General features: G+C 42.5%; 1 protein-coding gene across 3 annotated transcripts in view; it reads left to right on the top strand.

Moving 5' to 3' along the window:
- Positions 1-401: 401 nt before the first annotated feature.
- Positions 402-22,534, top strand: part of SMARCAL1 (SNF2 related chromatin remodeling annealing helicase 1) — a 40,233-nt gene continuing 18,100 nt past the window's right edge. For 2 of the 3 annotated variants that reach the window (XM_075756993.1, XM_075756990.1), the window contains exons 1-9: positions 402-477; positions 1,402-2,360; positions 3,052-3,102; positions 5,806-6,066; positions 7,220-7,270; positions 11,103-11,283; positions 12,186-12,336; positions 16,085-16,243; positions 18,032-18,097. In XM_075756993.1, the coding sequence (XP_075613108.1) occupies positions 1,490-2,360; positions 3,052-3,102; positions 5,806-6,066; positions 7,220-7,270; positions 11,103-11,283; positions 12,186-12,336; positions 16,085-16,243; positions 18,032-18,097 (1,791 nt within the window). In that variant the 5' untranslated portion in view covers positions 402-477; positions 1,402-1,489. Of the gene's footprint in view, positions 478-676; positions 748-1,401; positions 2,361-3,051; positions 3,103-5,805; positions 6,067-7,219; positions 7,271-11,102; positions 11,284-12,185; positions 12,337-16,084; positions 16,244-18,031; positions 18,098-22,534 lie in introns of those variants that run through there. The other variant, XM_075756992.1, reaches the window with a different exon arrangement.

Raw genomic sequence — 22,534 nt, 5'->3', positions numbered from 1 at the left:
CCTTTCTCGTGCATTACGTCCATTTTTTATTCCCCACTCATGGACACCCATTTAAAAGCCACACACCTTGTCCTGCCAGGCCCACATCCCAGAAGCAGGCATTGAGGGAGCCCTGCCCCAGCCATGCAGCACTGGGTGCTGTCTGGGGCAAAGCCTCAGCCCGTGGCTGGCGGCAGTGGTCCCCGCACTCTGCATGTGGACCTGACCCAAACCCCTCCGAGAGGGCGGCGAGGGCAGTCTCCAGCCCTGCGACTCCCACGGCACGACCAGGCAGCTCTCAGCGCCCCTAAGATGGCACCGTAAGGGGAAGACTATACTTCCCAGCGTGCCGAGCGCTCCGCGCGCCATTATTTAGTTCCCGGCATGCTGCGTGCTGCCGGGCATTTGGTGCCGTTCGGCGGCAGAGCGGGGGCTGCTGGGAGTTGTAGTCAGTGCGGCTGCGCGGCCTTCGGCGGCGTACCCGGCCTCTGCTAGTCGGTGGGTGTCCGGGCCTGGGGGGGGGAACGGGGACGGGGACGACGCGGCTGGGTCGGGGCTAAGCCCAGGGCCGGGAGGGAGCGCGGCCTGCGGCATGGCCCCTGGGCCTCAGTGGGGTGCGGTAGTGCTGGGCCCCTGGGGGGTAGCGGGCGGGGGCTGGCCGCGGGATGGGAGCTGGGCCCCCAGTGGAGTTTGGGACAGGGGAGCCTGGTGCCTGGGCGAGGAGCGGGGCGAGGAGTGAGCCTCAGCTCTTACAGGGTGGTGAGGAAGGTAAGTCACTGAGCGCTGGGCGAGGCGGGGGTGAGGCAGCTCTTGGGAGGTGTAGCGGTGGGAGCCAGGTCCTTGCTCTCCTCAGAATGGCCTTGACCTGTGAGTGGGCCTTTCTCAAGGCAGGATCTGACTCTGCCCTGTGGAGCTGGGTATGTATCTGCTACGTGCTGTGAGATGCCTAAGAACTGGAAGGTGATTAGGAAAGATGGAGTGTTGTCCCATCTTTGCTGTTAGGTACCAGAAATATCAAACACTGACACAAAACTGTGCAGAAATGTATTGCTGTGCCTGCATTTGCCTTTGCAGGGCTGGTTCTGCACTGCGGGGTGTCCCTGTGCTTGGCTATTTTATCAGTTTTGCTATGATTTGCAGAGAAGAGTGTTCAAAACTGTAGCGGAATGGGGTTTTTCTCCTTTTTCCATATGCTTTATGTATGTGGGACTGATAATGCAAAGCCCCAGCAGTGGTCAGCATCTACTTGCTGATAATGGCTCAGCATTGTTCTGACAGCTTTGCTGTACAACTAGGATTTTGTGTAAGAACAGTTACATTAATACTCAGTCACTAATAATACTGAGTTATCAATACAATAAGCATTCTTTGGCTGAACAGAGTTGAAACTTCATGTCTCTTTTTGCCTTTTTTTTTTTTCAGACTGGCCTTCATTCCTGTAAAGAAGCAGGTGTCTGTGATTAATTCCCAATGCAGTTTTGATTCAGATTTATTGTTTAAATTGTTGAAGATGTCATCAGGCCTTACAGAGGAACAAAAGAGAAGGATTGAAGAGAACCGCCAGAAGGCTTTGGCTAGGAGAGCAGAGAGGCTAGCAGCCCAGAGGGGTGGGCAGGTAGGGATCACTGGACCTCAAGTGAAAGAACAGAGTCCAGGCAGTCAGGGAAACTTGAAGCAAGAAAACAATCATGTCAGGTTCATTAGCCAGCACCAACAGAATCCAAACAGTCCTGTGGAGCAGAAGAGCTATCTTCAGAAAGATTATAATCATTACACTGCAAACCAACAGATGGCTGGTTCACATGGAGAGCAACAAAAGAATTGTTCAGAGGACTCGGAACAAGCTAGTGGCATTAAGCAGTTCCCCACAATGATCCCAAATTCTCTGAGTTATTCACATAAACATTACTTGGATGGTGGTGGTCAGGAACACGGACAACAAGCTTTAATTAATCTTGGTATATTCCAGCAGCCCAAATGCTACCCAGCTTTCAAAAACCCTACAGAACTATCACATCCTCGATTAATTGATAACGGGCACCCTGATGATATTAAAGATTTACAAGGTCAGAACAAATATGCCATAAAATACGTTTCACCGCCAAGCAGCACTACCCTGAGTGATTCAGAAATGCTGGTAAAGACAAGCAGACCAACGGAAAGAGAGTGGAGAGGTGGTGCCTCTCAGGCCAGTGGTAGGATGCAGAAGCTGACTAGCTCTGCTGGTGCAGGCTCTACCTTTGAAGCTACCTCTTGCAAGAAAGCAAATAGTGTTACAAAAGGAAAATGTGTGAAATATGGGGAAGACCGATTCCAGGTTGAAATAGGGTATAATGCTGATCTCATTGCTGTGTTTAAGAAGATACCAAGCAAAAGCTATGGTAAGAATTGATTTTTTTCCTGTTATCTCTGTTTCACGTTGAATCAAAGTTTCAGTGTGTGCTGGAACTGTAGTTTCTATATGCTCTCAGGAGTGCAACTGTTGCTGGGGTGGAATATATGGTATTAATGGGGAACTGGAAAAGTAAAGACAGCTGAAATTGGAAAGAAATTCTGGGCATAAATAGCTTGAGCTTGGATTTAGCCAAGAAATCAGAAGCCCTACTTTATGAACAGTGCTCTAAGAAGTTTAGTGATAACAGCTCGTCAGAGTCTTTTGGGAGTGAAGGAAGAGAAGTTATTCATAAATTGGTATGGAAAAATGGGTCACTTCAGCTGCAGTTCAGAGCTGATGAGCTGATTCTGTTCACTGGGTTACTGATAGCAGTAAAGTCTCCACCTTTTGGCTTGTTTCTGATCTTTTGTCCCTGCCTTTATTTGTTATATTCTACTTTTGTTTCCCCCCAGGTGTTGCTGCTTCCTGTGAACGGCTGCTGCATTCTTCTTGTCTTAGCATTGATGTGCCCTGTAGCTTTTTTGGTGTCATGTAGCTGTAAACCTGGGCATACTGTTTTTCAGATGTGTGTTGAAAAGTTTGCATGAGTAGAATGAATTCTGTCTTGCCTTGCATGAACATTTCACAGCACCACTTTTTTTTCTACTCCAAATGATTTGTATTCTGCCCTATTTTAGATCCTGCTACGAAAAAATGGGATTTCAGCCTGGAAGATTACAGCAGTTTCAGTAAGTGAGTTGTTGAATGATAAAAAAGGATCCAAATCTTGACCCCTTTCTTCTGCCTTCCATAATTATTATTTAGATTTGTTATTTTCTGGAGTAATAAAAGTAGTGATACTCAAACATAACACCAGTCTTTCAGGCATCTAGCTCATAATGCTTTTCTGACACTTTGTAGTTGATTAGAAATAACTTAATTTTTCATGTAATCTAAATGCCAAGCATAGGCTTAACTTTTTCTGCCATTGCTGATTTTTTCAGCAACCAACAAGACTGATCATAAGAAAAATACCTGCTGTGCAGGTATTTCATATGAATCTGTGTTGAGAACCGAGTGTGTTCCACTGGCTAATGCTTAATTTCTAGGCCCATTCATGTATTTTCTTTTTAAACAGGGCTTTTGGTTTTGTTTTTACATTTTTTCCTATTAATTTTGGGTGTCAGAAAAGGAAAAAGGATAATACTGTAGGGCTTTGAGTGAGGCTGAAAATGAATTTGCCTTTTTTTGGCATAACAAGGATGGTTTTACCTTTTTTCTTTTTCCCTCTCCTGTCATTTTGTTCTGGAAAGATTGAGAGATGATAGAGGCGAACACTTCAGGTAAGCTTTTCAAAAGCACATTGTATTGAAGCAAGTGATAAATCACTATTGATTTCAGTGGGAACAGAATTAGGCCTGTGTTGAGCACTTTGGAAAACCCACAGTTGAGTTACTGGTATTTTAGCTTCCCATGTGGGTTGCCACACATTTATAATTTAAATGCTGCTGGTTTGCTTGAAGTGTATCAAGTACAGATGAGGGCAGAGTCTCTGCACCAAGGAGCTTGCAGATGAAGAGGATGAGTTTTTTAGAAATCAGGTTTTTTTTTCCTTAAAGCTAACAAATATGCATTATCTGTGAAAAGTTCCTGTTGACAGGCAAAGACAATATGTGATCAACATCGGGCAACAATATCAGGGGGAAAAAATACTCTGAGCAAAGGGAACTGGCTTAAAAGGGCCTTGGTTTGAGGTCTTGTAAGTGTAAAAACAATTACTTTTAAAATTCTCACTGTTAATTTTGTTCTTCTGAATAATGTTGTCCTTTATGACATTTCTTTCCTTGCACTATAAATGAAACATGCAGTCAAGCCTAGAAACAGATGTTGAAATAAAAGTAAAATATGGGTTGGGTTTTTTCTGATTTCTTTCCATATTAGTTGTAGAGGTGAGATCTAACTATGCAATGCTAAAACAGTAGCATCTAAAATTTTTTGCTTGGTGCATTGGGAGGAGAAAGTCTAAATTGGTGGTTTCCTAATCCTCTACTTTAAAAATTACTTTTACTTGAGGGTCTTAAACTTTTTCTTTGGAGTAGAAATCCCAAATGCTTGGATTTATTCTGGAAGTCACTTATTTTAAAGTTGGATGAAATCCAAATGGTTGGTTTATTAACTGGTTAGGAAGAAAGTGTCTGAATTTGTTTCTTTCTTTCTTTCTCTCTCCCTTTTCTTCCCTTTTCCAATCTTAACCACTCAAATTTTGTGTGTTTTTGTTGCATATCAGTAAGCTGGACTATTTAAAAAGAAGCATAGTGGATCATGATGTGCAGCTTAATGTTCAAAGGACTGGATTCACCTGGAGCTACTCTAAACAGCTACTGGATAGGGGAGGTTGCCTCTCTCTGCAAATACGTGGAGGCGGAATATGTTTAGTGGTCCCCTGCTCTTGAGTTTCATGGACGCGGGAGATGTTCATGAATCTGTATTACTGTAGTACCCATGAGTTGGAGTCTTAAGGATGAAGTTCACTATTTTGGTGCTATAAAAATAGAAGAAAAAACGGTTCTTGTTCCTTAACGATCACAGTTCAGCTATAATAATAAAGACAACATATGGGTATAGATAGGCAGAGACATACAGGGAAAAGTGGAATGTTTATTAGTGTGGATAGCTGTGGTCTCAGGCTAACAGCTGTAAAATGCTGTTCCCTTCTCTCCCCATGCCCTGGCATCATGACAGAGGTGGTTGTTAGCGATTAGTAAGGTAGGAGTGCAGATGGCTGGGGGGGAAGTACAAGTCTAACTGTAAGACACAGTAGAATGGTGGACTTCAATTACAACAAAGGAGATTTAGGGGTTTGGACTATATTCCTTCCTGATATCCTTCCTACAGTGTTGTGAATATACAGCATTTCTCCTAGATGAGATTGCATATCAGATATTGACATGAGGCAGGAGGCAGTTATTTTTAGATCCTTCTCCTCTGCTGTTTGCAGAAGCACCTTCCCATCTTTTCAGGCACATACTATTGATCACCATGCCCCTGTCCCTGCAACTTTGTAAGTAAGTGAAAATGCCGTGTGCAATTTACTGCTGAATTACTGCACATTGCTTGTCCTGGCCTAATGAGCCACATTTTGGGACTGCTGACAGAGAGGAAGCCTAATGCAGAGACAATGTTGGACAGGCTCTTGTTCACCTACTGGCACGTGTTCCCTCTGCCCGTGCTGTATTCTCTGTGGAAAATCCCACCAACTTGTTCCTCCAGGCTATTACTCTCTCTATTCTTTGTCCCTGTGAGTTAAAGCAAGAAATCATCGTTCTGTTTAAACTTGAAGGTGCACGGTTTGTTTGTCATCCTTTTGTCCCTTCTTTCCCAAAGTGTCCTGTGTGTTGTTTATCTGTGTTCTTTGTTATTAATTTGTTTGTATCTCATGCTTTTCTCGCTAGTGGAAGCAGCAAATCAACTTTCGTCAGTAATTGTGGCACCACTGGAAGGAGAAAATGCAGTTGGCTTGGCATTAGGCTCTCATTTCATTGGCAATAGGGTTAATCTGAAATCCCTCTTGAAGATGTGTAAGAACTGGAAGAAACCCTCAGCCCTTGTCAGAGGGAAGTGTGTGCTGATCTCTCGCTTGCGGTTTGAGGTTGATATTGGATATTCTGCGGAAGTGATTGGGGTGTTCAAACAGATGGATTCCAGAAATTATGGTGAGTCTCTGGTTGTTTCTGCTTTATTCTAATGATGTTGGGGCTGCTCTTGGAGTGCTGTGAATGCTTCAGAGGAGAGAGATTGTGAGAGTACATCCCTCTGAAAGAGGATGAGGGTGTGCTTTGGTGAAGATTTTGAGAGCTCCTGAGACGGTGCTGTATCTGTGTCCTGCACTTGACTCTGTGCCAGAACACGTCCTCTTCTGGGCCTGTAAGCTAAAGTGGTATTTCAGGACTCAGTATGATTACGTTTACTGTTGATGTGGGATGTGCTGATGATTTGCCAGCAGTACGGAGAACATGCATAATTTCTTGTCTTTATTATCAAATGCAGTTGGACATTCTCATATTTCTCCTGCTTTACTGCATTGTATAATGACTGCAACTGCCTGAGCAGATTGAGTTTACCAGCAGCTTTACTGATGTTTTTGAGGCAAGTGGAACTGTAGAGCACTTTTAATGTTGGCATTCAGATTTCAGTAGTAAATATCCCACCTGTAATGTGGGAAATGAGGCACAGAGTGATGAGGTGACCTGTGCAGTGTCACAGCAGGTCAGTGACAGCATGAGGAACAAATCCTGGGGCTCTTGTTCTTTGGGAAGGGCCCCACCTGGCTTAATGTGACTTCAGCTGACTCTGAATTCACTCTCCCTTCCCTGCAAGTTGTAGGCAGGTGCTACCCAGGGATAAACCTGCCAGATAAGTCTGGCATTCATGTTACATTTTGGGTATTGATGAATTTCCTCTGTACTGTCCTGAGCATGTTGTCTGTAGGGTACATAGATACAATTGAAAGTGATTGTGTTACTGGCTGAAGTCAGTTTGGTTAACAAATAGGAACTTTCATGCACATGATTCATCCCTTCTTGCAGTGAAGAGAAAGTGTTTGCCAAAATTCTTGGGCAGGTGGGTTCATTAGGGGAGCTGATCTTGGCTTGCTCTGGTGATACCACCACTTATAGATGTGTGCTCATACTTCAGATTGTTTGCTTAACGTGAAAGCAAACAGAGGAGAATTGATTGCTGGACAAGGTAAGAATTCTTTTAAAGCAGTTCTGAAATGCAGAGGATATGGATGGATAGCGTGCTCTTAAGGACATTCAGTCTTTTGAAAAAAGAAACTTATGTCAGTGTCTGTTGTAACTATTGCAGATATGAACACCAGAAAGTGGAATTTCCTGCTGCAGGACTATCCCAAACTGAGTGAGTAGCTGTGTTTTCCTGGTTAGGGATATTTTCTGGGGAGGCAAATAGAATTCTAACCTCATTTCTTGGGGTAGGCCTTTTCACTCTGGGGAGATAAGTTGTTGGTGAACCACAAAGCAAATGTCTTCCTGTTTTGTTAGACATTTACACTGTTTTGCCAGACTCAAAACTTTATAAATGTGTGTTATTCATGGCAGTCCTTTAGGGGCCTATTGGGAGGCTGGTTCTGTTTTACCAGATTCTGTGCTGATTTTCTCTGCCATTTCTTAGAGCACATGGATGTATTTACTCTCACAAAGTTATTTTTATTGCTGTAATGTACAGCAGCTCTACATGAACTAAGGAGTTGCAGGAGAATGCATTCCTCTGTTCCCACTTGCCAAATTTGAAGAGGTCAGCGTGGTGGCTGCCAAGCCTTTCTGTCCTTACAGAAATTCTTACTGACTCTTAGCTGTGCTCCCCTTATCCTCAGTGCCAACCCGCCTTGCTCCCTTTCATGTGTATATCAATTCATAAACTGGCACAACCACCCCTTGCTTAGAAAACAAACGTGTATCAGGCTGGTTTACTGCACATTCTTTAAGCAGTGTGCACGGTGTTGTGTGAAATTAAATAGGACCCAGCAAATCTTGTTTTTCAGGTCAGAGCGCTAAGTTTTCCAGTCAACTGAGGATTTTTGTAACAACCAGTTCATCCACAGTTACAGTCTGTCTGCTGTGTAGCTGATTTTGTTCAGCCTCATGTGTTACTGCTGGTAATAATGGATTTACAGGCAGCACACAACTGTTAAGTTTTTAATTGATGTACAAGGCAGGTTAGAATTCAGGTTGCTTCCATAGCTGAGTTGATTTTGAGGCAAACAAGAAGAGTTGCTTGTTTCTCTTCAGAAGTGCGCAGATCTACTTGAAGCAGAAGCATTCTTCTTGAAGCAGAATATGAATTTCATACTTTACTAAAATGCTGGTTGATGGATGCTTAAAAGAAAGCTTAGCAAAAAAATCTTTTTTTAAGAGAACATCGTATCTTCCCTTGCAAATGGAATCTAAGCACGCAGTGTTGGTACAATGTTCATTTATATTGTAGAAGTTGACCAGTAAACTCTTGCCTTGATGCATGTGTGTAATGCTGGTGAAACTGTGACTCGCTGAACTGAAATGTAGAACTGTGGTTCTGGTTTTTTTTGTTTTGTTTGGTTTTTTTTTTTAATGGATGCCACTTTGCAGAATAATCCAGTCTCAGCAGCATGCTCCTATCACATCTGCTGCTTTTTTTTTTTTTTACGTTTGGTTAAGTTTATAGAGTGCTTTGAGATGAATAGCATTACACAAGTATTATTATTTATCATTCGAGTTGGCCTGCTGTGTTTACCTTGGTACTCGTGTGAGGGTGTGGGGCTGTGGAATTTGATTGGGGTAAGCTTCAGAAAGATAATAAGCAAGGTGCTCTACACACGTCCTTAGAAAGTGTGACTGAGTGTTTCAGAGCTAAAATGCTGTTGCTCGGAGTAGTTTTTCTCCAGCATGAGCTCCTGCTTCCAAGGGATGCCGAAGCACATTTAATAATTGAGTATCTGCATGCTGCTATGATGCATGTCTTAATAACATTAGTAGTGGTTGTAGGGCTGAAAGCCAATTGGTGGGGCCTTGTAGGAATGTCAGATCTTGCCAACTTGTCTTGGTGGACACTATCATGAAACTCCAGGATTGGGATGTTGACAGACCCCGATTTCAGTGACAGCTGATAAGCTCTCAAAATTTGCCAGAAGGGTCTTTTGTACATGCAAGGGGCCTGATCCTGTAGCACGTGCTCAGCAGTCTGAGCAAACACATCATCTCCCAGTCTGTCACTCTTTTGGCCATGCTGGCTGGCAGTTGTATACATCACATGAAGTATTCAGAATCCCACAGATTTGAGGAAAGCAAAAAAAAATTTCCATAAATGTGCTTGCAGAAGGTAATTTGTGAGGCCATTTGAGGCTTCTAGCACGTGCCTTTTTGAGGAACAGCATTTGCTTTATGCGTGTTCATTTACCTACGTCAAAATAAAAAAAAAGAATAGGATTTTAAAAGGCTGGTTGCCATTTCCAACAGAGATAGTTTGCTGTTTGTAGAGGTTAATGTCTCTTTGCCTAGTTGCTCAGTCATCTTTATATAAAGGTCACTTCAGTAAAAAATGTCTGTTGGATGAATCATGCTGGTGGCAGATATATCTTAATCACTCTCCCAGCTCATGTACAGAACAATAGCAACAGAATTATCAGTGAGCAAATTGTAGCAATTATGCTAACACATAGCTCAGTCTGTGAGTGTAATAACAAGCTTGTGCTGTACTTCGGGTGGAAAGAGTTCCTGCTATTGAAGAAGTATAAATTAAACTGGAGAGTTTAAAAAGTTTGGTCATTGCCCAACCACAAATGGAAATCTTTTCATATGTATATTTCTTGGAATTGCTTTCCCCCTTCATATGGCAGGGGTCCATCCTACTACTTTCTTCTTGGAGATAACTGGAATAAAAATACCTAAATGCATTCTGGAGGTGCATTTACTGCTGGTATAGTGAGTTTGTATTTCTGTTATTTTGCAGAGTTGTTTTATGTCTTCCTGACTTCATATACAAGCCACCCACTAAATAAAAAAGAAGTTGCTTCCTGCAATAAAGGATCTGTGCACATGCATTTGTGTTCCTAGCATAGAGGTATCTTTTGTTTCTCAGTCAGTGGTCAAGGATTTATTATTATCATATTTTTCCTGGTCCCAGCTCACTACCTGTTTTAGACTGGTGTTTGTTTTCATAGAAATTTACTGTTGGATTGAGAGAAATACTTTAATCTTTTTGGGATGCAAGAGAGAGGCTGCTGGAGGGGACTGAAATAAGGTTATCTAGGAGGAGAGTAGCCCTGCCGCTTTGCTTTTTGTGATGCATGGGTTGAAAAGATGAAGGCCCCGAGGCCTTTGCATAATGGAGGCTAGGGATCCCTTTGGTTCGACTTGGAAGATTTTATGCTGCAGATACAGTTGAGAGGCTTCATGGGAGAAACAACAGTAGTGGTGAGGGACTCAAGTGGCTGCCTGTGGACTGATTCTGGTCTGCAAACTACTTCTGTCCAGGAGAGCGGCAGTGGATGCCAGCTGAGCAGGGAGTTGCTGTTGGTACCATGTCACTGAAGGATGGCTATCAGAGTGCTACTGATGGTGGTGCAAGAGCACTTTCCCTGAGTCTTGAGGTGCTGTCTATTATCTTATCCAAAGGTGGTAAATGAGGGGTGATAAAGTGGAGACAGAGCCAAACCTGTCTGAAATTGGGGAACAGGATGAGAAAAGAGTTTTCAAAGCTGAAGATGTATGATATTCTTTAGGTAACTGTGTCTCAGGTCACTCCTGATCACTCAGGGATGGTGGAGTCCTCAGAGGTGTTTAATGCAGAATCCCAAGGTCGAGATAAAGATGCCCCTGCCTTCTGGCTTCAGGAGCTCTTTTATTCAAATCCATACTTTTATTTCTGAGTAAAGTGTGCCCTAAGCTGCCCTCAGTGTGAATAAACCAGCTCCAGCTGTATTAGTAGCAATCATCTCTGAATGATGGCATCAGACTTACAGTTTTTTATAACCAAGTCTAAATATGAGGGGAGGAGATGTGATTCATCATGGGGTTCTGAAATAGACTTCAGGAAAGAGACCAGGCCAACACCCATGCATGATGCAGTGCTTTCTTGAGTTGTTTCAGGATAGGAAATAATATTGTTGATATGTCGAGGGTTATGCCCTGACATCTATAATGTAAGTTGTATGTATGTTTACCCTTCTGATAATAAACTGCTCTGTTCTTTTCAGTGGAAGTGTTACAGAGCCTTGTGTCAGTAGAAGTGGAGCCACTGCCTGAGGCAGTAATACAAACCTTTGCTGCTCAAATACAGAGATCTGCGTCACAGACAGACATTCCTGATGCTGACCTTTCAGTAGTGGACTCCAAAATTGTGACGAGCCTCATGCCCTTTCAGCGGGAAGGTGTGAAGTATGTCCTTTTTGCATGCTGTTAAAAGCTAGTCCTTGCCTAGAATTCTGTATATTGATGCCCTGGCTGCATTCTCTTCCATGGAGTGCTCCGCATTTCTCCGGAGCCTTGGGCTGTTACACTCTGGCACTCTTGGGTCTTGGTTGTTTGGTATGGTTTGGTTTGTTGGGGTGTTTTTTGTGGATTTTTTGAGTGACATATCTGTTTCTAGCTAGAATTCTTCATTGTGAGTCAGGAGGAAAGTAGCTTTTTGCTAGTCTCATAAAATTGTTCAAATGATACATCTCTGATCTCCCTCTTGTGATTCAGTATGTGCCAAATTGTCCTATGATTTTTTTATTTTGTAAGGTCATCTTTTTTTTTTTTCCCCCCGAAGTGCATCTCTTTTGATGTTGTTGTTTTTTTAAACATTAACTACACATGGAAAAGTGCCAGGGAGTGGGACCCATGACTAACTGTATGTAGAGATAAACTTTTAAATGTCACTGTCCCCATCATGTATGGTCGTTAGTCTGTACTTACTGGTGTTAAAGTGGCATTATTTTTAATAATATTTTCTTAGGTCAGCCAGGATGAACTCTGGGACAGAATGTGAGTAATATCATGGAAAAAATGTGCTTTAAATAATTGTAAGGTCTTGAGACTACTCCTCATATGATATCAAAGTCTCTAAGGACTGGGCTGAACCACTCTGTTCAGGAGCTTCCAAGTTTTGAGAGATTTGTGAGTTGCTCACTTGTGTTAGGACTAAGGGAGAAGATCCAGGTTTACTGAAGAACCCAGATAATTTCCAGGTGACCCACATTATAGGCTTGGTGATGAGTTGTGCTCATCTTGGCTGCCAGGACAGATAGTAACCCATTTCTTGACTGCTGCTTGTTTCTCCTCTCTATTTTCCCCAGTTTTGGAATTTTAAGAAATGGACGTTTACTTCTTGCGGATGACATGGGCTTGGGCAAGACCATCCAGGCGATCTGCATTGCTGCATATTACCGAAAGGAGTGGCCCTTGCTGGTGGTGACTCCTTCTTCCGTGAGGTTCACATGGGCAGAGGTACTGTGAGCTTGAGCAAGTGCAGGTGGCCAGTAGAGGACACGTGTGATGGTTATGCTGTGTTGCACTCTGTACAGAGTTAAAACTTTAAAAAGATGTATATTAAGGGGAAGAAACTAAAACTTGTACTCATTTAGAACCTTGAGCAGGGGGGAAATTGCTTGGCATTGACTGTATGATATATGCCTGTTTTCTTTTATTGGCTGTGTTTTTCTTCCTGTGGTCTAGCTGATCTGTTGAAAGGAGGGAAATCTAGAGAAAATATCTCCTCTGACCCTCTGTTAACTTTGTTCCTGCAAGTCAGCTGGCTCCAAGGGGTGTTTTACTCATCAGTGTCAAAGACAATACTTGCATTGAAGCAATTGTCTGTTGTATTTAAGCCCTTCATAGCAGTATTTGCCAGTCCTTAGCTGGAATAGAAACCCAGATGCTGGGATTCTGTGCTCTGTTCAAGAGGCCCCATTATAATCATTAACATTTGTCATAATACATCTTTTGGCCTGTCCACTGCATGCTGCTGACTCCTCTGAGTCCTTTATTAATGTTGATCAGAAGCCCAAGAAAGCTTGTATGGTTGGGAAATGTATCTTGAACTAAATCACTGAAATCACTGTTATGGCTTGTGCCCTGAGGCTGTTGGGTTGCCAAAGGCTAGTGAAATGTGGGAGAAAAAGGTAAGCCAGAGGTTTTAGGTCAGTAATTACATGCCTGAGCAGGAGAGGGTGGGAGTTTAGGGTTCCCTGGAATGATGCATTGATGAGAAATGTATTGGTTGGGATTTGCTGGTTTTGTGCTGTAACCAGGTTGTTAGAGCATCTTGGTTTGTGTTTTCACGTCCAGTAGTGCAACAAAATGTGGGGTGACAAGGAAAGGATATTGTTTACTGAACAAAGGACTGATGCTTATCATCTTTGGTATTGCAAAGGCCTATAGACCTCTGGGTCAACACCTAACCTGAATCCATGTCTTCTGTGGAATACCTACTGGGAACAATTTGGGGCCTGGTTTCCTGAAGTGCTGGGCACCTGCAGTTAAACTTCTACACCCTGCTTCAAGAGACTTAAGCAATATGAGTTGTGGGTTTTTGGTTGGTTCGGTTTTTTCTCTAGAGTGCTTGATTTCCTCTTCCTTCCCCTACTTGTGATTCTCCAGGAGGCTGTTGTGGGGAGATGTTTTGTTAGGACACTTGCTTTAGAATGATCTGTGTTGCTTTGTGGGTATGTGAAGGATGCAGGTCTAAAAAAAAAAAAATGTGTCACAGAAAGTGGAAGATGGAGTTTATTACGGGCTGTAATCTATTCAATTCATTCTTGCACAGATGTGTTTTACTGTATTGGTAGAAGTTTTTGCGGTGTCTCCAGAGCTGAATTGCCAGAAATTGTCTTCATCTCAGAGTTGTCAGCGTCTTGTTTTGCCTTTCTGTGCTCAGATCACTGAGTGCCTTTATATTCAAGGTGCCATAGGAAGCTAGTGGGATCATGCCTGTTCAACATCTTTGTCAGCAACATGGACAGCAGGATCAAGTTTGCTGACAACACCAAGCTGTGTGGTGTGGTCGACACGCTGGAGGGAAGGGATACCATCCAGAGGGACCTTGACAGGCTTGAGAGGTGGGCCCGTGTGAACCGCATGAAGTTCAACAAGGCCAAGTGCAAGGTCCTGCACGTGGGTTGGCGCAATCTCAAGCACAGCTACAGGCTGGGCGGAGAATGGATTGAAAGCAGCCCCGAGGAGAAGGACTTGGGGGTATTGATGAGAAGCTCAACATGACCCAGCAATGTACGCTTGCAGCCCAGAAAGCCAACCGTATCCTGGGCTGCATCAAAAGAAGCATGACCAGCAGGTCGAGGGAGGGGGTTCTCCCCCTTTACTCTGCTCTTGTGAGACCCCACCTGGAGTACTGCGTCCAGCTCTGGGGGCCCCAGTACAAGAAGGACATGAGCTGCTGGAGAGAGTCCAGAGGAGGGACATGAAGTTGATCAGAGGGCTGGAGCACCTCTCCTATGAGGACAGGCTGAGTTAGGATTGTTCAGCCTGGAGAAAAATGTGGCTCCTGGGAGACCTAATTGTGGCCTTCCAGTACCTGAAGGGGCCTACAGGAAAGCTGGAGAGGGACTGTTTATCAGGGAGTGTAGTGACAGGACAAGGGGTGATGGGTTTAAGCTGAAGGAGGGTTGATTTAGATTAGATGTTAGGAAGAAATTCTTTACTGTGAGGGTGGTGAGGTACTGGAACAGGTTGCCCAGAGAGGTTGTGGATGCCCCATCTCTGGAAGTGTTCAAGGCCAGGTTGGATGAGGCTTTGGGCAGCCTGGTCTAGTGGAGAAGGGTGTCCCTGCCTATAGCAGGGGGGTTGGAACTAGATGATCTTTGAGGTCCCTTCCAACCCAAACCATTCCATGATTCTATGCAAAGTATTCTTGGGTGAGAAGTACTGCAGCAATGTGCATTTGTAGTTCAGCATTGAAACTTAAATAATTAATGGTCAGGGCAGTTTCAAAGCCCTTCTAGTGGACAAAGATCAGCATCAAGTGAGAAATATAGGATTGTTTTTACAGTGTGAATTAGTTATGTGCCCTTGATAATAGGCGAGGGCAGTACAGCTAGGAGCTTCCAGATGCTCTTGAACTGCTGCCACCTTTGTCTAAGTTTTGGCTTAGTGTCAGCCACACATTTTTTGGTTGGGATCTAACCTTGCCTGTATGTTGGCTCATTTTGGTTGTAGTGCTTACCATAAGTGGTGAATGATAGTTAATTGTTAGTTTCTCGCATACTGAGAAATGTGAGAAGCTCATATTTAACTCCTTAGGCTACTGCATGTAGTTGCTGAACAGAGGAGAGGATTGGCGCTTGGGAGATTTCCACAAGTGAAGGGTCTAGAGACAGATGCCATTTTTCATTGCTACTCCTTGGATACATTTCTGTAAGGACCAGATCCTGATTGATAATGCCCCAGCCAGTTCTCTGCAGAGCAACATCAGCAGAACTCAAATGTTGCAGAGAGGTCGGTGTCATTGGGGACACAATTACAAAGGAAATGGTGGGTGCTCAGTAGCTAACAGATGGGTTCGGGGGAGGATATCTTGCTCTGGTGTGTGGAGCATTTCAGGAGGTTGATTTGAATGACTATCACCACATGTATTTCAGCTGCTGTCATTGAGCAGCTGGTGTGTTGTCAACTTGATCTTTTCATTTTGTTGGGATTTTTTTTTGGTAGACTTTTTAAGGAGAGGCAGTGGAAGAGTTTTTGTTGATCTGGATGAGTTGTACTTCATCCTTACTGTGGAGTAAACATTGCTATAGTGAGAGATGTTTACTGCTTAGAAGTCTGTGTTTCATGGCCTGAGGTTTCCTGTTGAGTGGGAAAACTAAATTTCCCTGTCAGTAGTGGTCACTGTATTCTCTGGCTCTGAACATAGCAAAAAACATTGTCAGGAAGTTATGCACATTTCTACTACAGATAAGATTATTTTATTTATTTTTTTTTTCATTAAGAAGTAAGAATAGAACATGTTTGAGCCTTCCTAGCTAGGCCTTATAGCCTGAGTTCTGTTCTTGATCTTCCCATTACCTAGGGTTGTTGCCTTTGGAAGGCTGCTTTCCCTTACTGTCCTCCCAGCTGATGTCTAGTGGTGGGTGGGGTGGCTCCATATTCTAAGCATTCATGAGGATGCTCTGTGAAGTGCTTTGGGGCTCTGACAGAGGACATAAGCACCAGAATGCAATTAATCGCTTTCCTCCTCCTCCAGGCATTTCACAGGTGGCTTCCATCCTTAAGTCCAGGTAGCACCAATGTCATAGTGACTGGCAAAGACAATCTAACAGCAAGCTTGATCAACATCATCAGCTTTGACCTCCTCAGCAAGATGGACAAGCAACTTAAGAGCACTTTCCAAGTAGTTATTATTGTAAGTGGTACACTACAATTTTTGAAGTTAATTGTATGCTGCAAATGGGGTAACCTTTGTGTTGTACAGCGGAGAAGTTTGAAGTGGGCCTTATTTAGGACAGAAACTATCTTGTGATTGTGGCTGTGATCGCAGCTCTTCATGAGTAGGAGCAGGAGGTTTCTGTGAAACCTTTTGAGATAACTAGTAGAGTTTAATTCCTTTTTGATTCCTGAGGCTGTGTTTTCTCTTTTACTGGTTATGGTGCCTCTCTGATTTCATTGTGGTTGGGCATGTCCTCTGCTGGAGAACAAGGTGTTTAATGTAGCATGTCAATACAATGGTCTTGAAACTGTATCTTTTTAAGATTGGTGTTAGTGTTTATCTAGTAAACCAGATAACCTCTCAACATCAAGCATGTGGGTAAAGCATCAAAAAATCTCCCTTTCCTTGTGTTCCACTGACAATCTGCATTAAGCCTTCTTTGATCACTTGTATCATTTCTTTTGTAAATTATTTTGAAATCCATTTTTTAAGCTTTTACAGAGCCGTGGTAAAAGGCATTTGTCTAGATTTCAGTTACTAAAAATTCAAAACATCTAGTGTTTCAAATCCAGCTTGGATCAATAGAGACCAAAAGTGTCTATGTAGCTTACAATGAGTGTTTGATGTTCTCAGTCTAGTTTCAGCACACATATGCACCTGTCCCTAAGATCATGACAATTGGAACATAATAGTCCTTTTGTTTCTTAGCATCAGATGGGAATGTGGGAATAGATGGGGTTCTTTGGAGACCAAACTGCTCACGGGGGAATTGATTATTTTTTATGTTTTTCATTATTTTTTTTTTGACCCGCCCCCTCCCTGGCAAGACATTCTGTCAGGGTGGAAATGCAGATTGTTACTTTTGTGTGCTGGTGCTTGGGGTAAAGGGACTTGGGCTCTAGGGCTACCCTGGAACCTTTTACCAGCCCTGAGCTGGCAGGTGTTCTTTCTGTGTGTTTATATGTTCAAATTTGAACCCTGTACATGTTTTTACAGATGAAAGCAGTCTTACAGAGTCTTAAGCTTCCCTGCCTTTTCTTCCAATCTTCTTTTGATGGCTGGGAACATTAATGTAGCTTATTTGTTGATCAGGAGGGAGAAGGCTGTGCCTGAGAGGCTAAGCAGTTGTGTTGTCTTTGCATACATGGTTGCTTGTTCATCCACACGTGAAAAGATGAGAATATACCCTTGGAGGGTGCTGATTACTTTTTTTGTCTAAGTTCTACCTTGCTACAGCAGTAGAAATGAAGCCTGTTTGAGGGTGATGTCTCAGGTAGGAGTCTATTATCCACCTGGTGAGTCCTATCAGCAGAACAGTTGGATCCTAATTAGATTTCTTTTTTTCCTTATAGTTTTCATTAACCCCTCATTTAGGGAAGTGGCACTGTATAGGCCTCCTATGTTTGCTGCATTTAAAGGACACGTAGGGGCAAATGAGTATCAGTGGTGGAAATAATGTTCCTCTTTCTCCTTCCCTCTTCAGCTTCCTCCGCTCACTTGTTTGCAGTCACTTGAGATTCATGGCTTTAAGGCTTGATTTCTGTTCCATTTGCTTGCAGCCGCGGGTTTGAATGTAGGAAGCCTGCTGCTGTCCACGCTGTCTTTGTGTTTAGAATTTGATGTGACTATCCCAGTGCTTCAGATATCTTCTGGGATGATAGGCTTGTAATATTAGATAGCCAAGAATACTGGGAACTTGTTCTGTAACCTGCAGTTGAACTATTGATCAGAACTGTCTTCACTTTCATGCTTGTTTTGTTTCAGGATGAATCTCATTTCCTAAAGAACATAAAAACTGCACGATGCCGAGCTGCCATGCCTCTGCTCAAGGTGCGTATACTGGGTGCCAAACCTCCAGCTGCTAAGGTCAGGCTCCCAAAGCAGTGTTGCTCCGTATACCAGGTTTAGGAGCCAGCAGCTGAATTCTGTTGTTGTGCAAGTGGAAATCCAGGTAACATTGTAGATCCAAGAGCAAAATTTGTCTCTAGCTTAGCCACTTGTTTCCATACAAATGTTAAATCTTAAGACCTAACAAAAGAACTTCGTAAGCTCCCTTGATCTAATTGTGGTACTGCCACTGATGAGTTTTATGGTGATGGGGAAAAGAGAATGTCAAAACTTACTGAATGTATTCAGAGAGAGTAGAAAGAATATAGTAGTGTCAACATAGCTTGTTTAATGGAAATAATCATTATCAGTTACTTCTTGGCACACAAATTGCTGCTGTATATCAAAATGACATTACCTAGGTCCCTTCCTTGGCTTTGGTTTTGGGTTCTACTCTGCTACTGTAAGCTTACAATGTATGTGTGGCTGCGGTTCAGGGGCACTCCTGCTGGTTAAATGTAGAGAACTAGTAGGAAGTGGCAGAATGTGAGGTTAGCAAGACAAGCTGCCCACTGAAGGGAGGCAATATTCCAGTATGTGACAGCAGGAGAAATGTAAATTTTAATGTCTACCTGTTGTCCTGGGATCAAAGACTCAAACTCTTCCTGGTAGCCTCTAGCAGATTAAAATTATGAGTAGTTTCTAGACACTGCAGAGTGTACATTAGAACAAGGTAAATGCAGTTCCTCTTCAGCAATTACCAGCAAGTGTGTGCAAAGAGAAGATTCGATCTGTGATGGCTTTATAGCAACCAACTTTTATATGCAAGATTCTTAATGGCAAGTGGAAGATGATTGTCCTTGAAAAACTTCATTGTTCTCCTTAAAGGCCTGAGTTTTGTCTTCTCTTGGCTTTCAGATCACTTCAGGTTTTTAATGTTTGGAAACTAAGTAGGAGGTCCAATTTTATGAGCAGTTTGAGGTACAATAACTAGGGTGTATGTCTGAAAATGGTGGAAAATAACAAATTTACCTCATTGCAAAATGCTCGAAAAGCAGTCTCATCCTTTCCTACTTGTAGCTTTGTAAGGATCAGCTTGTCAAAATTATTTGCAGGCTACAAGATATGAGAGTGAAAGATGGTAGCTGTTAAGCAGAGGTTAATTGCCTGTATGAACTTACTGAAAATTTACAGTTTTACACTGTCATATCACTGTTCTTAGAGAATTGAGAACTGGTGCTTCTGAATTTCAGTCTTCTGAAAGCATTAAGAGTTTATCATGCATTATCTCACCTGCAAACAGCATACAGTACCAGATGTTTACTGTTAGATGTTCAGGTAAATTTTTTTTCTCATGCTTGCTGTCTATAACTTCTGAAGCAAGTATTTGCTGTAGTAGCCACTCTTCTGCCCTCCTTGCTTTCCAACATGGGCATTTTGCTTTAAAACTAGCCCCTTTGGCAGTTTTGTCTTCTACTAGTGAATGATGCTGTGTTCATACTGGCACATCACAGCAATGCTTTCGTATTTGAAAGAACTGCCAAAATATGAGGAGTTTTCATCACTTGAATACTGGATTTAGCAACTATACTGTGGCATCTTTATAGTAAATAGTCAATGGGGTAAAAATGGGAGTGGTTTCAGTATTTTATGTGATATTTTTAGATTACTGAGTAAGAGGCATTTATAAACATGCTGCTGTGGATAATATTCTTGCTCTTTCCTTCTTTATAGAATCACAGAATCGTTTAGGTTGGAAAAAACCTTTAAGATCATAAAGTCCAACCATTAACCTAGCACTGCCAAGTCCAACCGCTAAACCATGTCCCTACATGCCACATGTACATGTCTTTTAAATACCTCCAGGGATGGTGACTCAACTACTTCCCTGGGCAGCCTGTTCCTATGATTGACAACCCTTTTGGTGAAGAAATTTTTCCTAATATCGAGTCTAAACATCCCCTGGCACAACTTGAGGCCATTTCCTCCTGTCCTATCGCTTGTTACTTGGGAGAAGAGACTGACCCCTCCACCTCACTTTCAGGTAGTTGTAGAGAGCGATAATGTCTCCCCTCAGCCTCCTTTTCTGCAGGCTAAACAACCCCTGTTCCCTCAGCTGTTCCTTGTAAGACTTGTGCTCTAGACCCTTCACCAGCTTTGTTGCTTACGTTAAAAGGATTAGAGCAGTACTGGGACTCTTCGAAGAGACCAAAATAAGCTGTGTCCATAGGCAAGCCCTTGATAGGTACACTGTTTGTAGTGCCTCAGTCCTGATCTTAAGGTCACAGTATGAAGCCATGCCAATGCTGTAACCAGAGCCCCTGGAGCCAACTTGTGCCTTGTCTACCTTCTAAGTGTTGCCTCTTCTAACTGTTGTTAGCATTGTACTACTTAAACTTTCTGAAATTGCCGTAGTTGCTTATTTCCTATGAGGTTCCCAGCATCCTAAAGCATGAAAGCGTAGCCTTGAACTGACTGTTGGGGACAGAAAAAACCCCAAACCAAACACTTAAGAAATGTGATCCTTGGTCCTTACATATTACAAAGATTTATGACTCTGTAATGGCACTGGACAGATCTAAGTTAAAATGTTTCTGAGCCTGAAATGTTTCTGTCACTTCCATTCATACTTAATGGATTCTTTTTATCTTGATAGAATCTGCTCCTGTGACTTCCTCATTTGAATAAGTAAAATATAAAAATCATTGCAAGTGTTTAGACAGAACTGCACAATAATCAGATTAAATCAATACATTCATAATAAAGATGGCTTACCTTGGATATTAATTTGAATCTGCCTTGTTAGACAGCCAAGCTGGATCTCCACCTCTAAAATATTTAACCCATGGTTACAGCATTTAAAACCTCATTTTAGTTTTAATATTTGACATTGACCAGTTTTCAAAATGAAGTGGTATTCTTAACCACTCAGTAATAATTCATCTTTTCCTGCTCTCTTGTATATATATATTGCAGAGCAAGTGTTGTTTAGATTTGTCAAGCAAAACCATGTATTAAACATGTGGCCTAAGTTTGTCAGTTGGGAACTTCTATATATTTTTTTAATATTAAAAAACCCCCCACAAAGTCTGTGTGTGTGTGCACGCAGTATTTGGTGTGTGTAGTATTCAGTATCTTTTATGACATACTTAGCTGCTACCCTGACAGAGATTTAGGAAAGTTTTGCTTGGAACAGTGGGAAGTATGACCAGAAAGACTTTTTAATACACTTTTATAATGGCTGGGTGTATGCAATGACCACGCTTGCTACCTGGTAGCTTGCCCCAGGTTGTCATTAGTTTAATTATATAGACATGTTGTGCCCGGTTTATTGTTATTGGACAGAACTTTGAGAGGAGCTTATAATTACACAGTAATTATAAAAACAGTAAGATAGGGTGAGCTGAAATAGTAGCAGCAAAATGTTTAGGCCAGTTTTCTCATTCTCTTCGCGTTCCCAGTGGATGTGCAAACTTGTGGGTGTGCAGACTTGTACATGGGGGAGAATGCTTCATCCGCCTACGTGGAACCAGGTGGCAGAGTTTGTACACAGTCTGTGTGCATCCCCGCAATATTATGGAGGCGGATGGATTGAAAGCCATAGTAGAAAACAGTCCTTTGATGTTTTGTCATGTGGCAAAAATCCTGCTTTCAAGCTCAGCCAGCTTTCACACTGGCCAGTCTGTGCCAGCAGCTGTGTGAGATATGTCTCCAGCTTCAGCATCTCTTACGGTTCTCAAGAGAGCTAGAAGTTCCCGTGTTGAAAGTGGTCTTTTTGTCTTGTTTCCATGCACATCAAAGTGAGAATAGCCTCATACTGTTGGGCTTTGGTTGAGTCACCATTATCAGGCCTGGCTTGTCCCTGCCCCTAATCCAGAGCTGTGGCAATTGGTAATAGGACTGACTTGTCATCTTGCTGTTTTCTTTAGTCTCACGATTGGGACTAAGTTCTCCTGGGTGTATTGACAATTAACTGTATCCCAGCTGAAACCAGGACACTGGGGAAGGTTCCAATGGAATATGGATGAGTTTTTTGGAAGCATGACAGTAAGTTTTTAGTGAAGAACTGAGTTAAAAACTGAGAAATAAAAAATACTATCTAATCAAACATTCCAGTGGCATAAAATGGTCTTATTCCTGTTGTGCTCCCTATGGGCTTTGTTCCACAACATTTGGGTGATATTACTAATGTGATTGTTCCTATTGAGCTGCTGTTCAGGTTAATAGTATGATGCACATCCTGATGTTTGCAGGGTTAAAGGTCTTTGTTTCTGTTATGGAAGTCCAAATACATTGCATGCTGGAATCTAATACTCTTTCTGCTTGTTTTAATAAAGAGATGCTTAAAAATAATAGAGGGGAAATAGGTCAATGCTGAAGGTAGAGGGTGAGGAGGGAACACAAAAATCTCCTTTTCCAGTAGGAAATGAATAGCAGCTG

Source organism: Balearica regulorum, chromosome 6 (assembly GCF_011004875.1).
Source record: "Balearica regulorum gibbericeps isolate bBalReg1 chromosome 6, bBalReg1.pri, whole genome shotgun sequence".
NCBI lineage: Eukaryota > Metazoa > Chordata > Aves > Gruiformes > Gruidae > Balearica > Balearica regulorum.
Note: the sequence above shows the minus strand (reverse complement) of the source record. Positions and strands in the feature narration are given on the sequence as shown.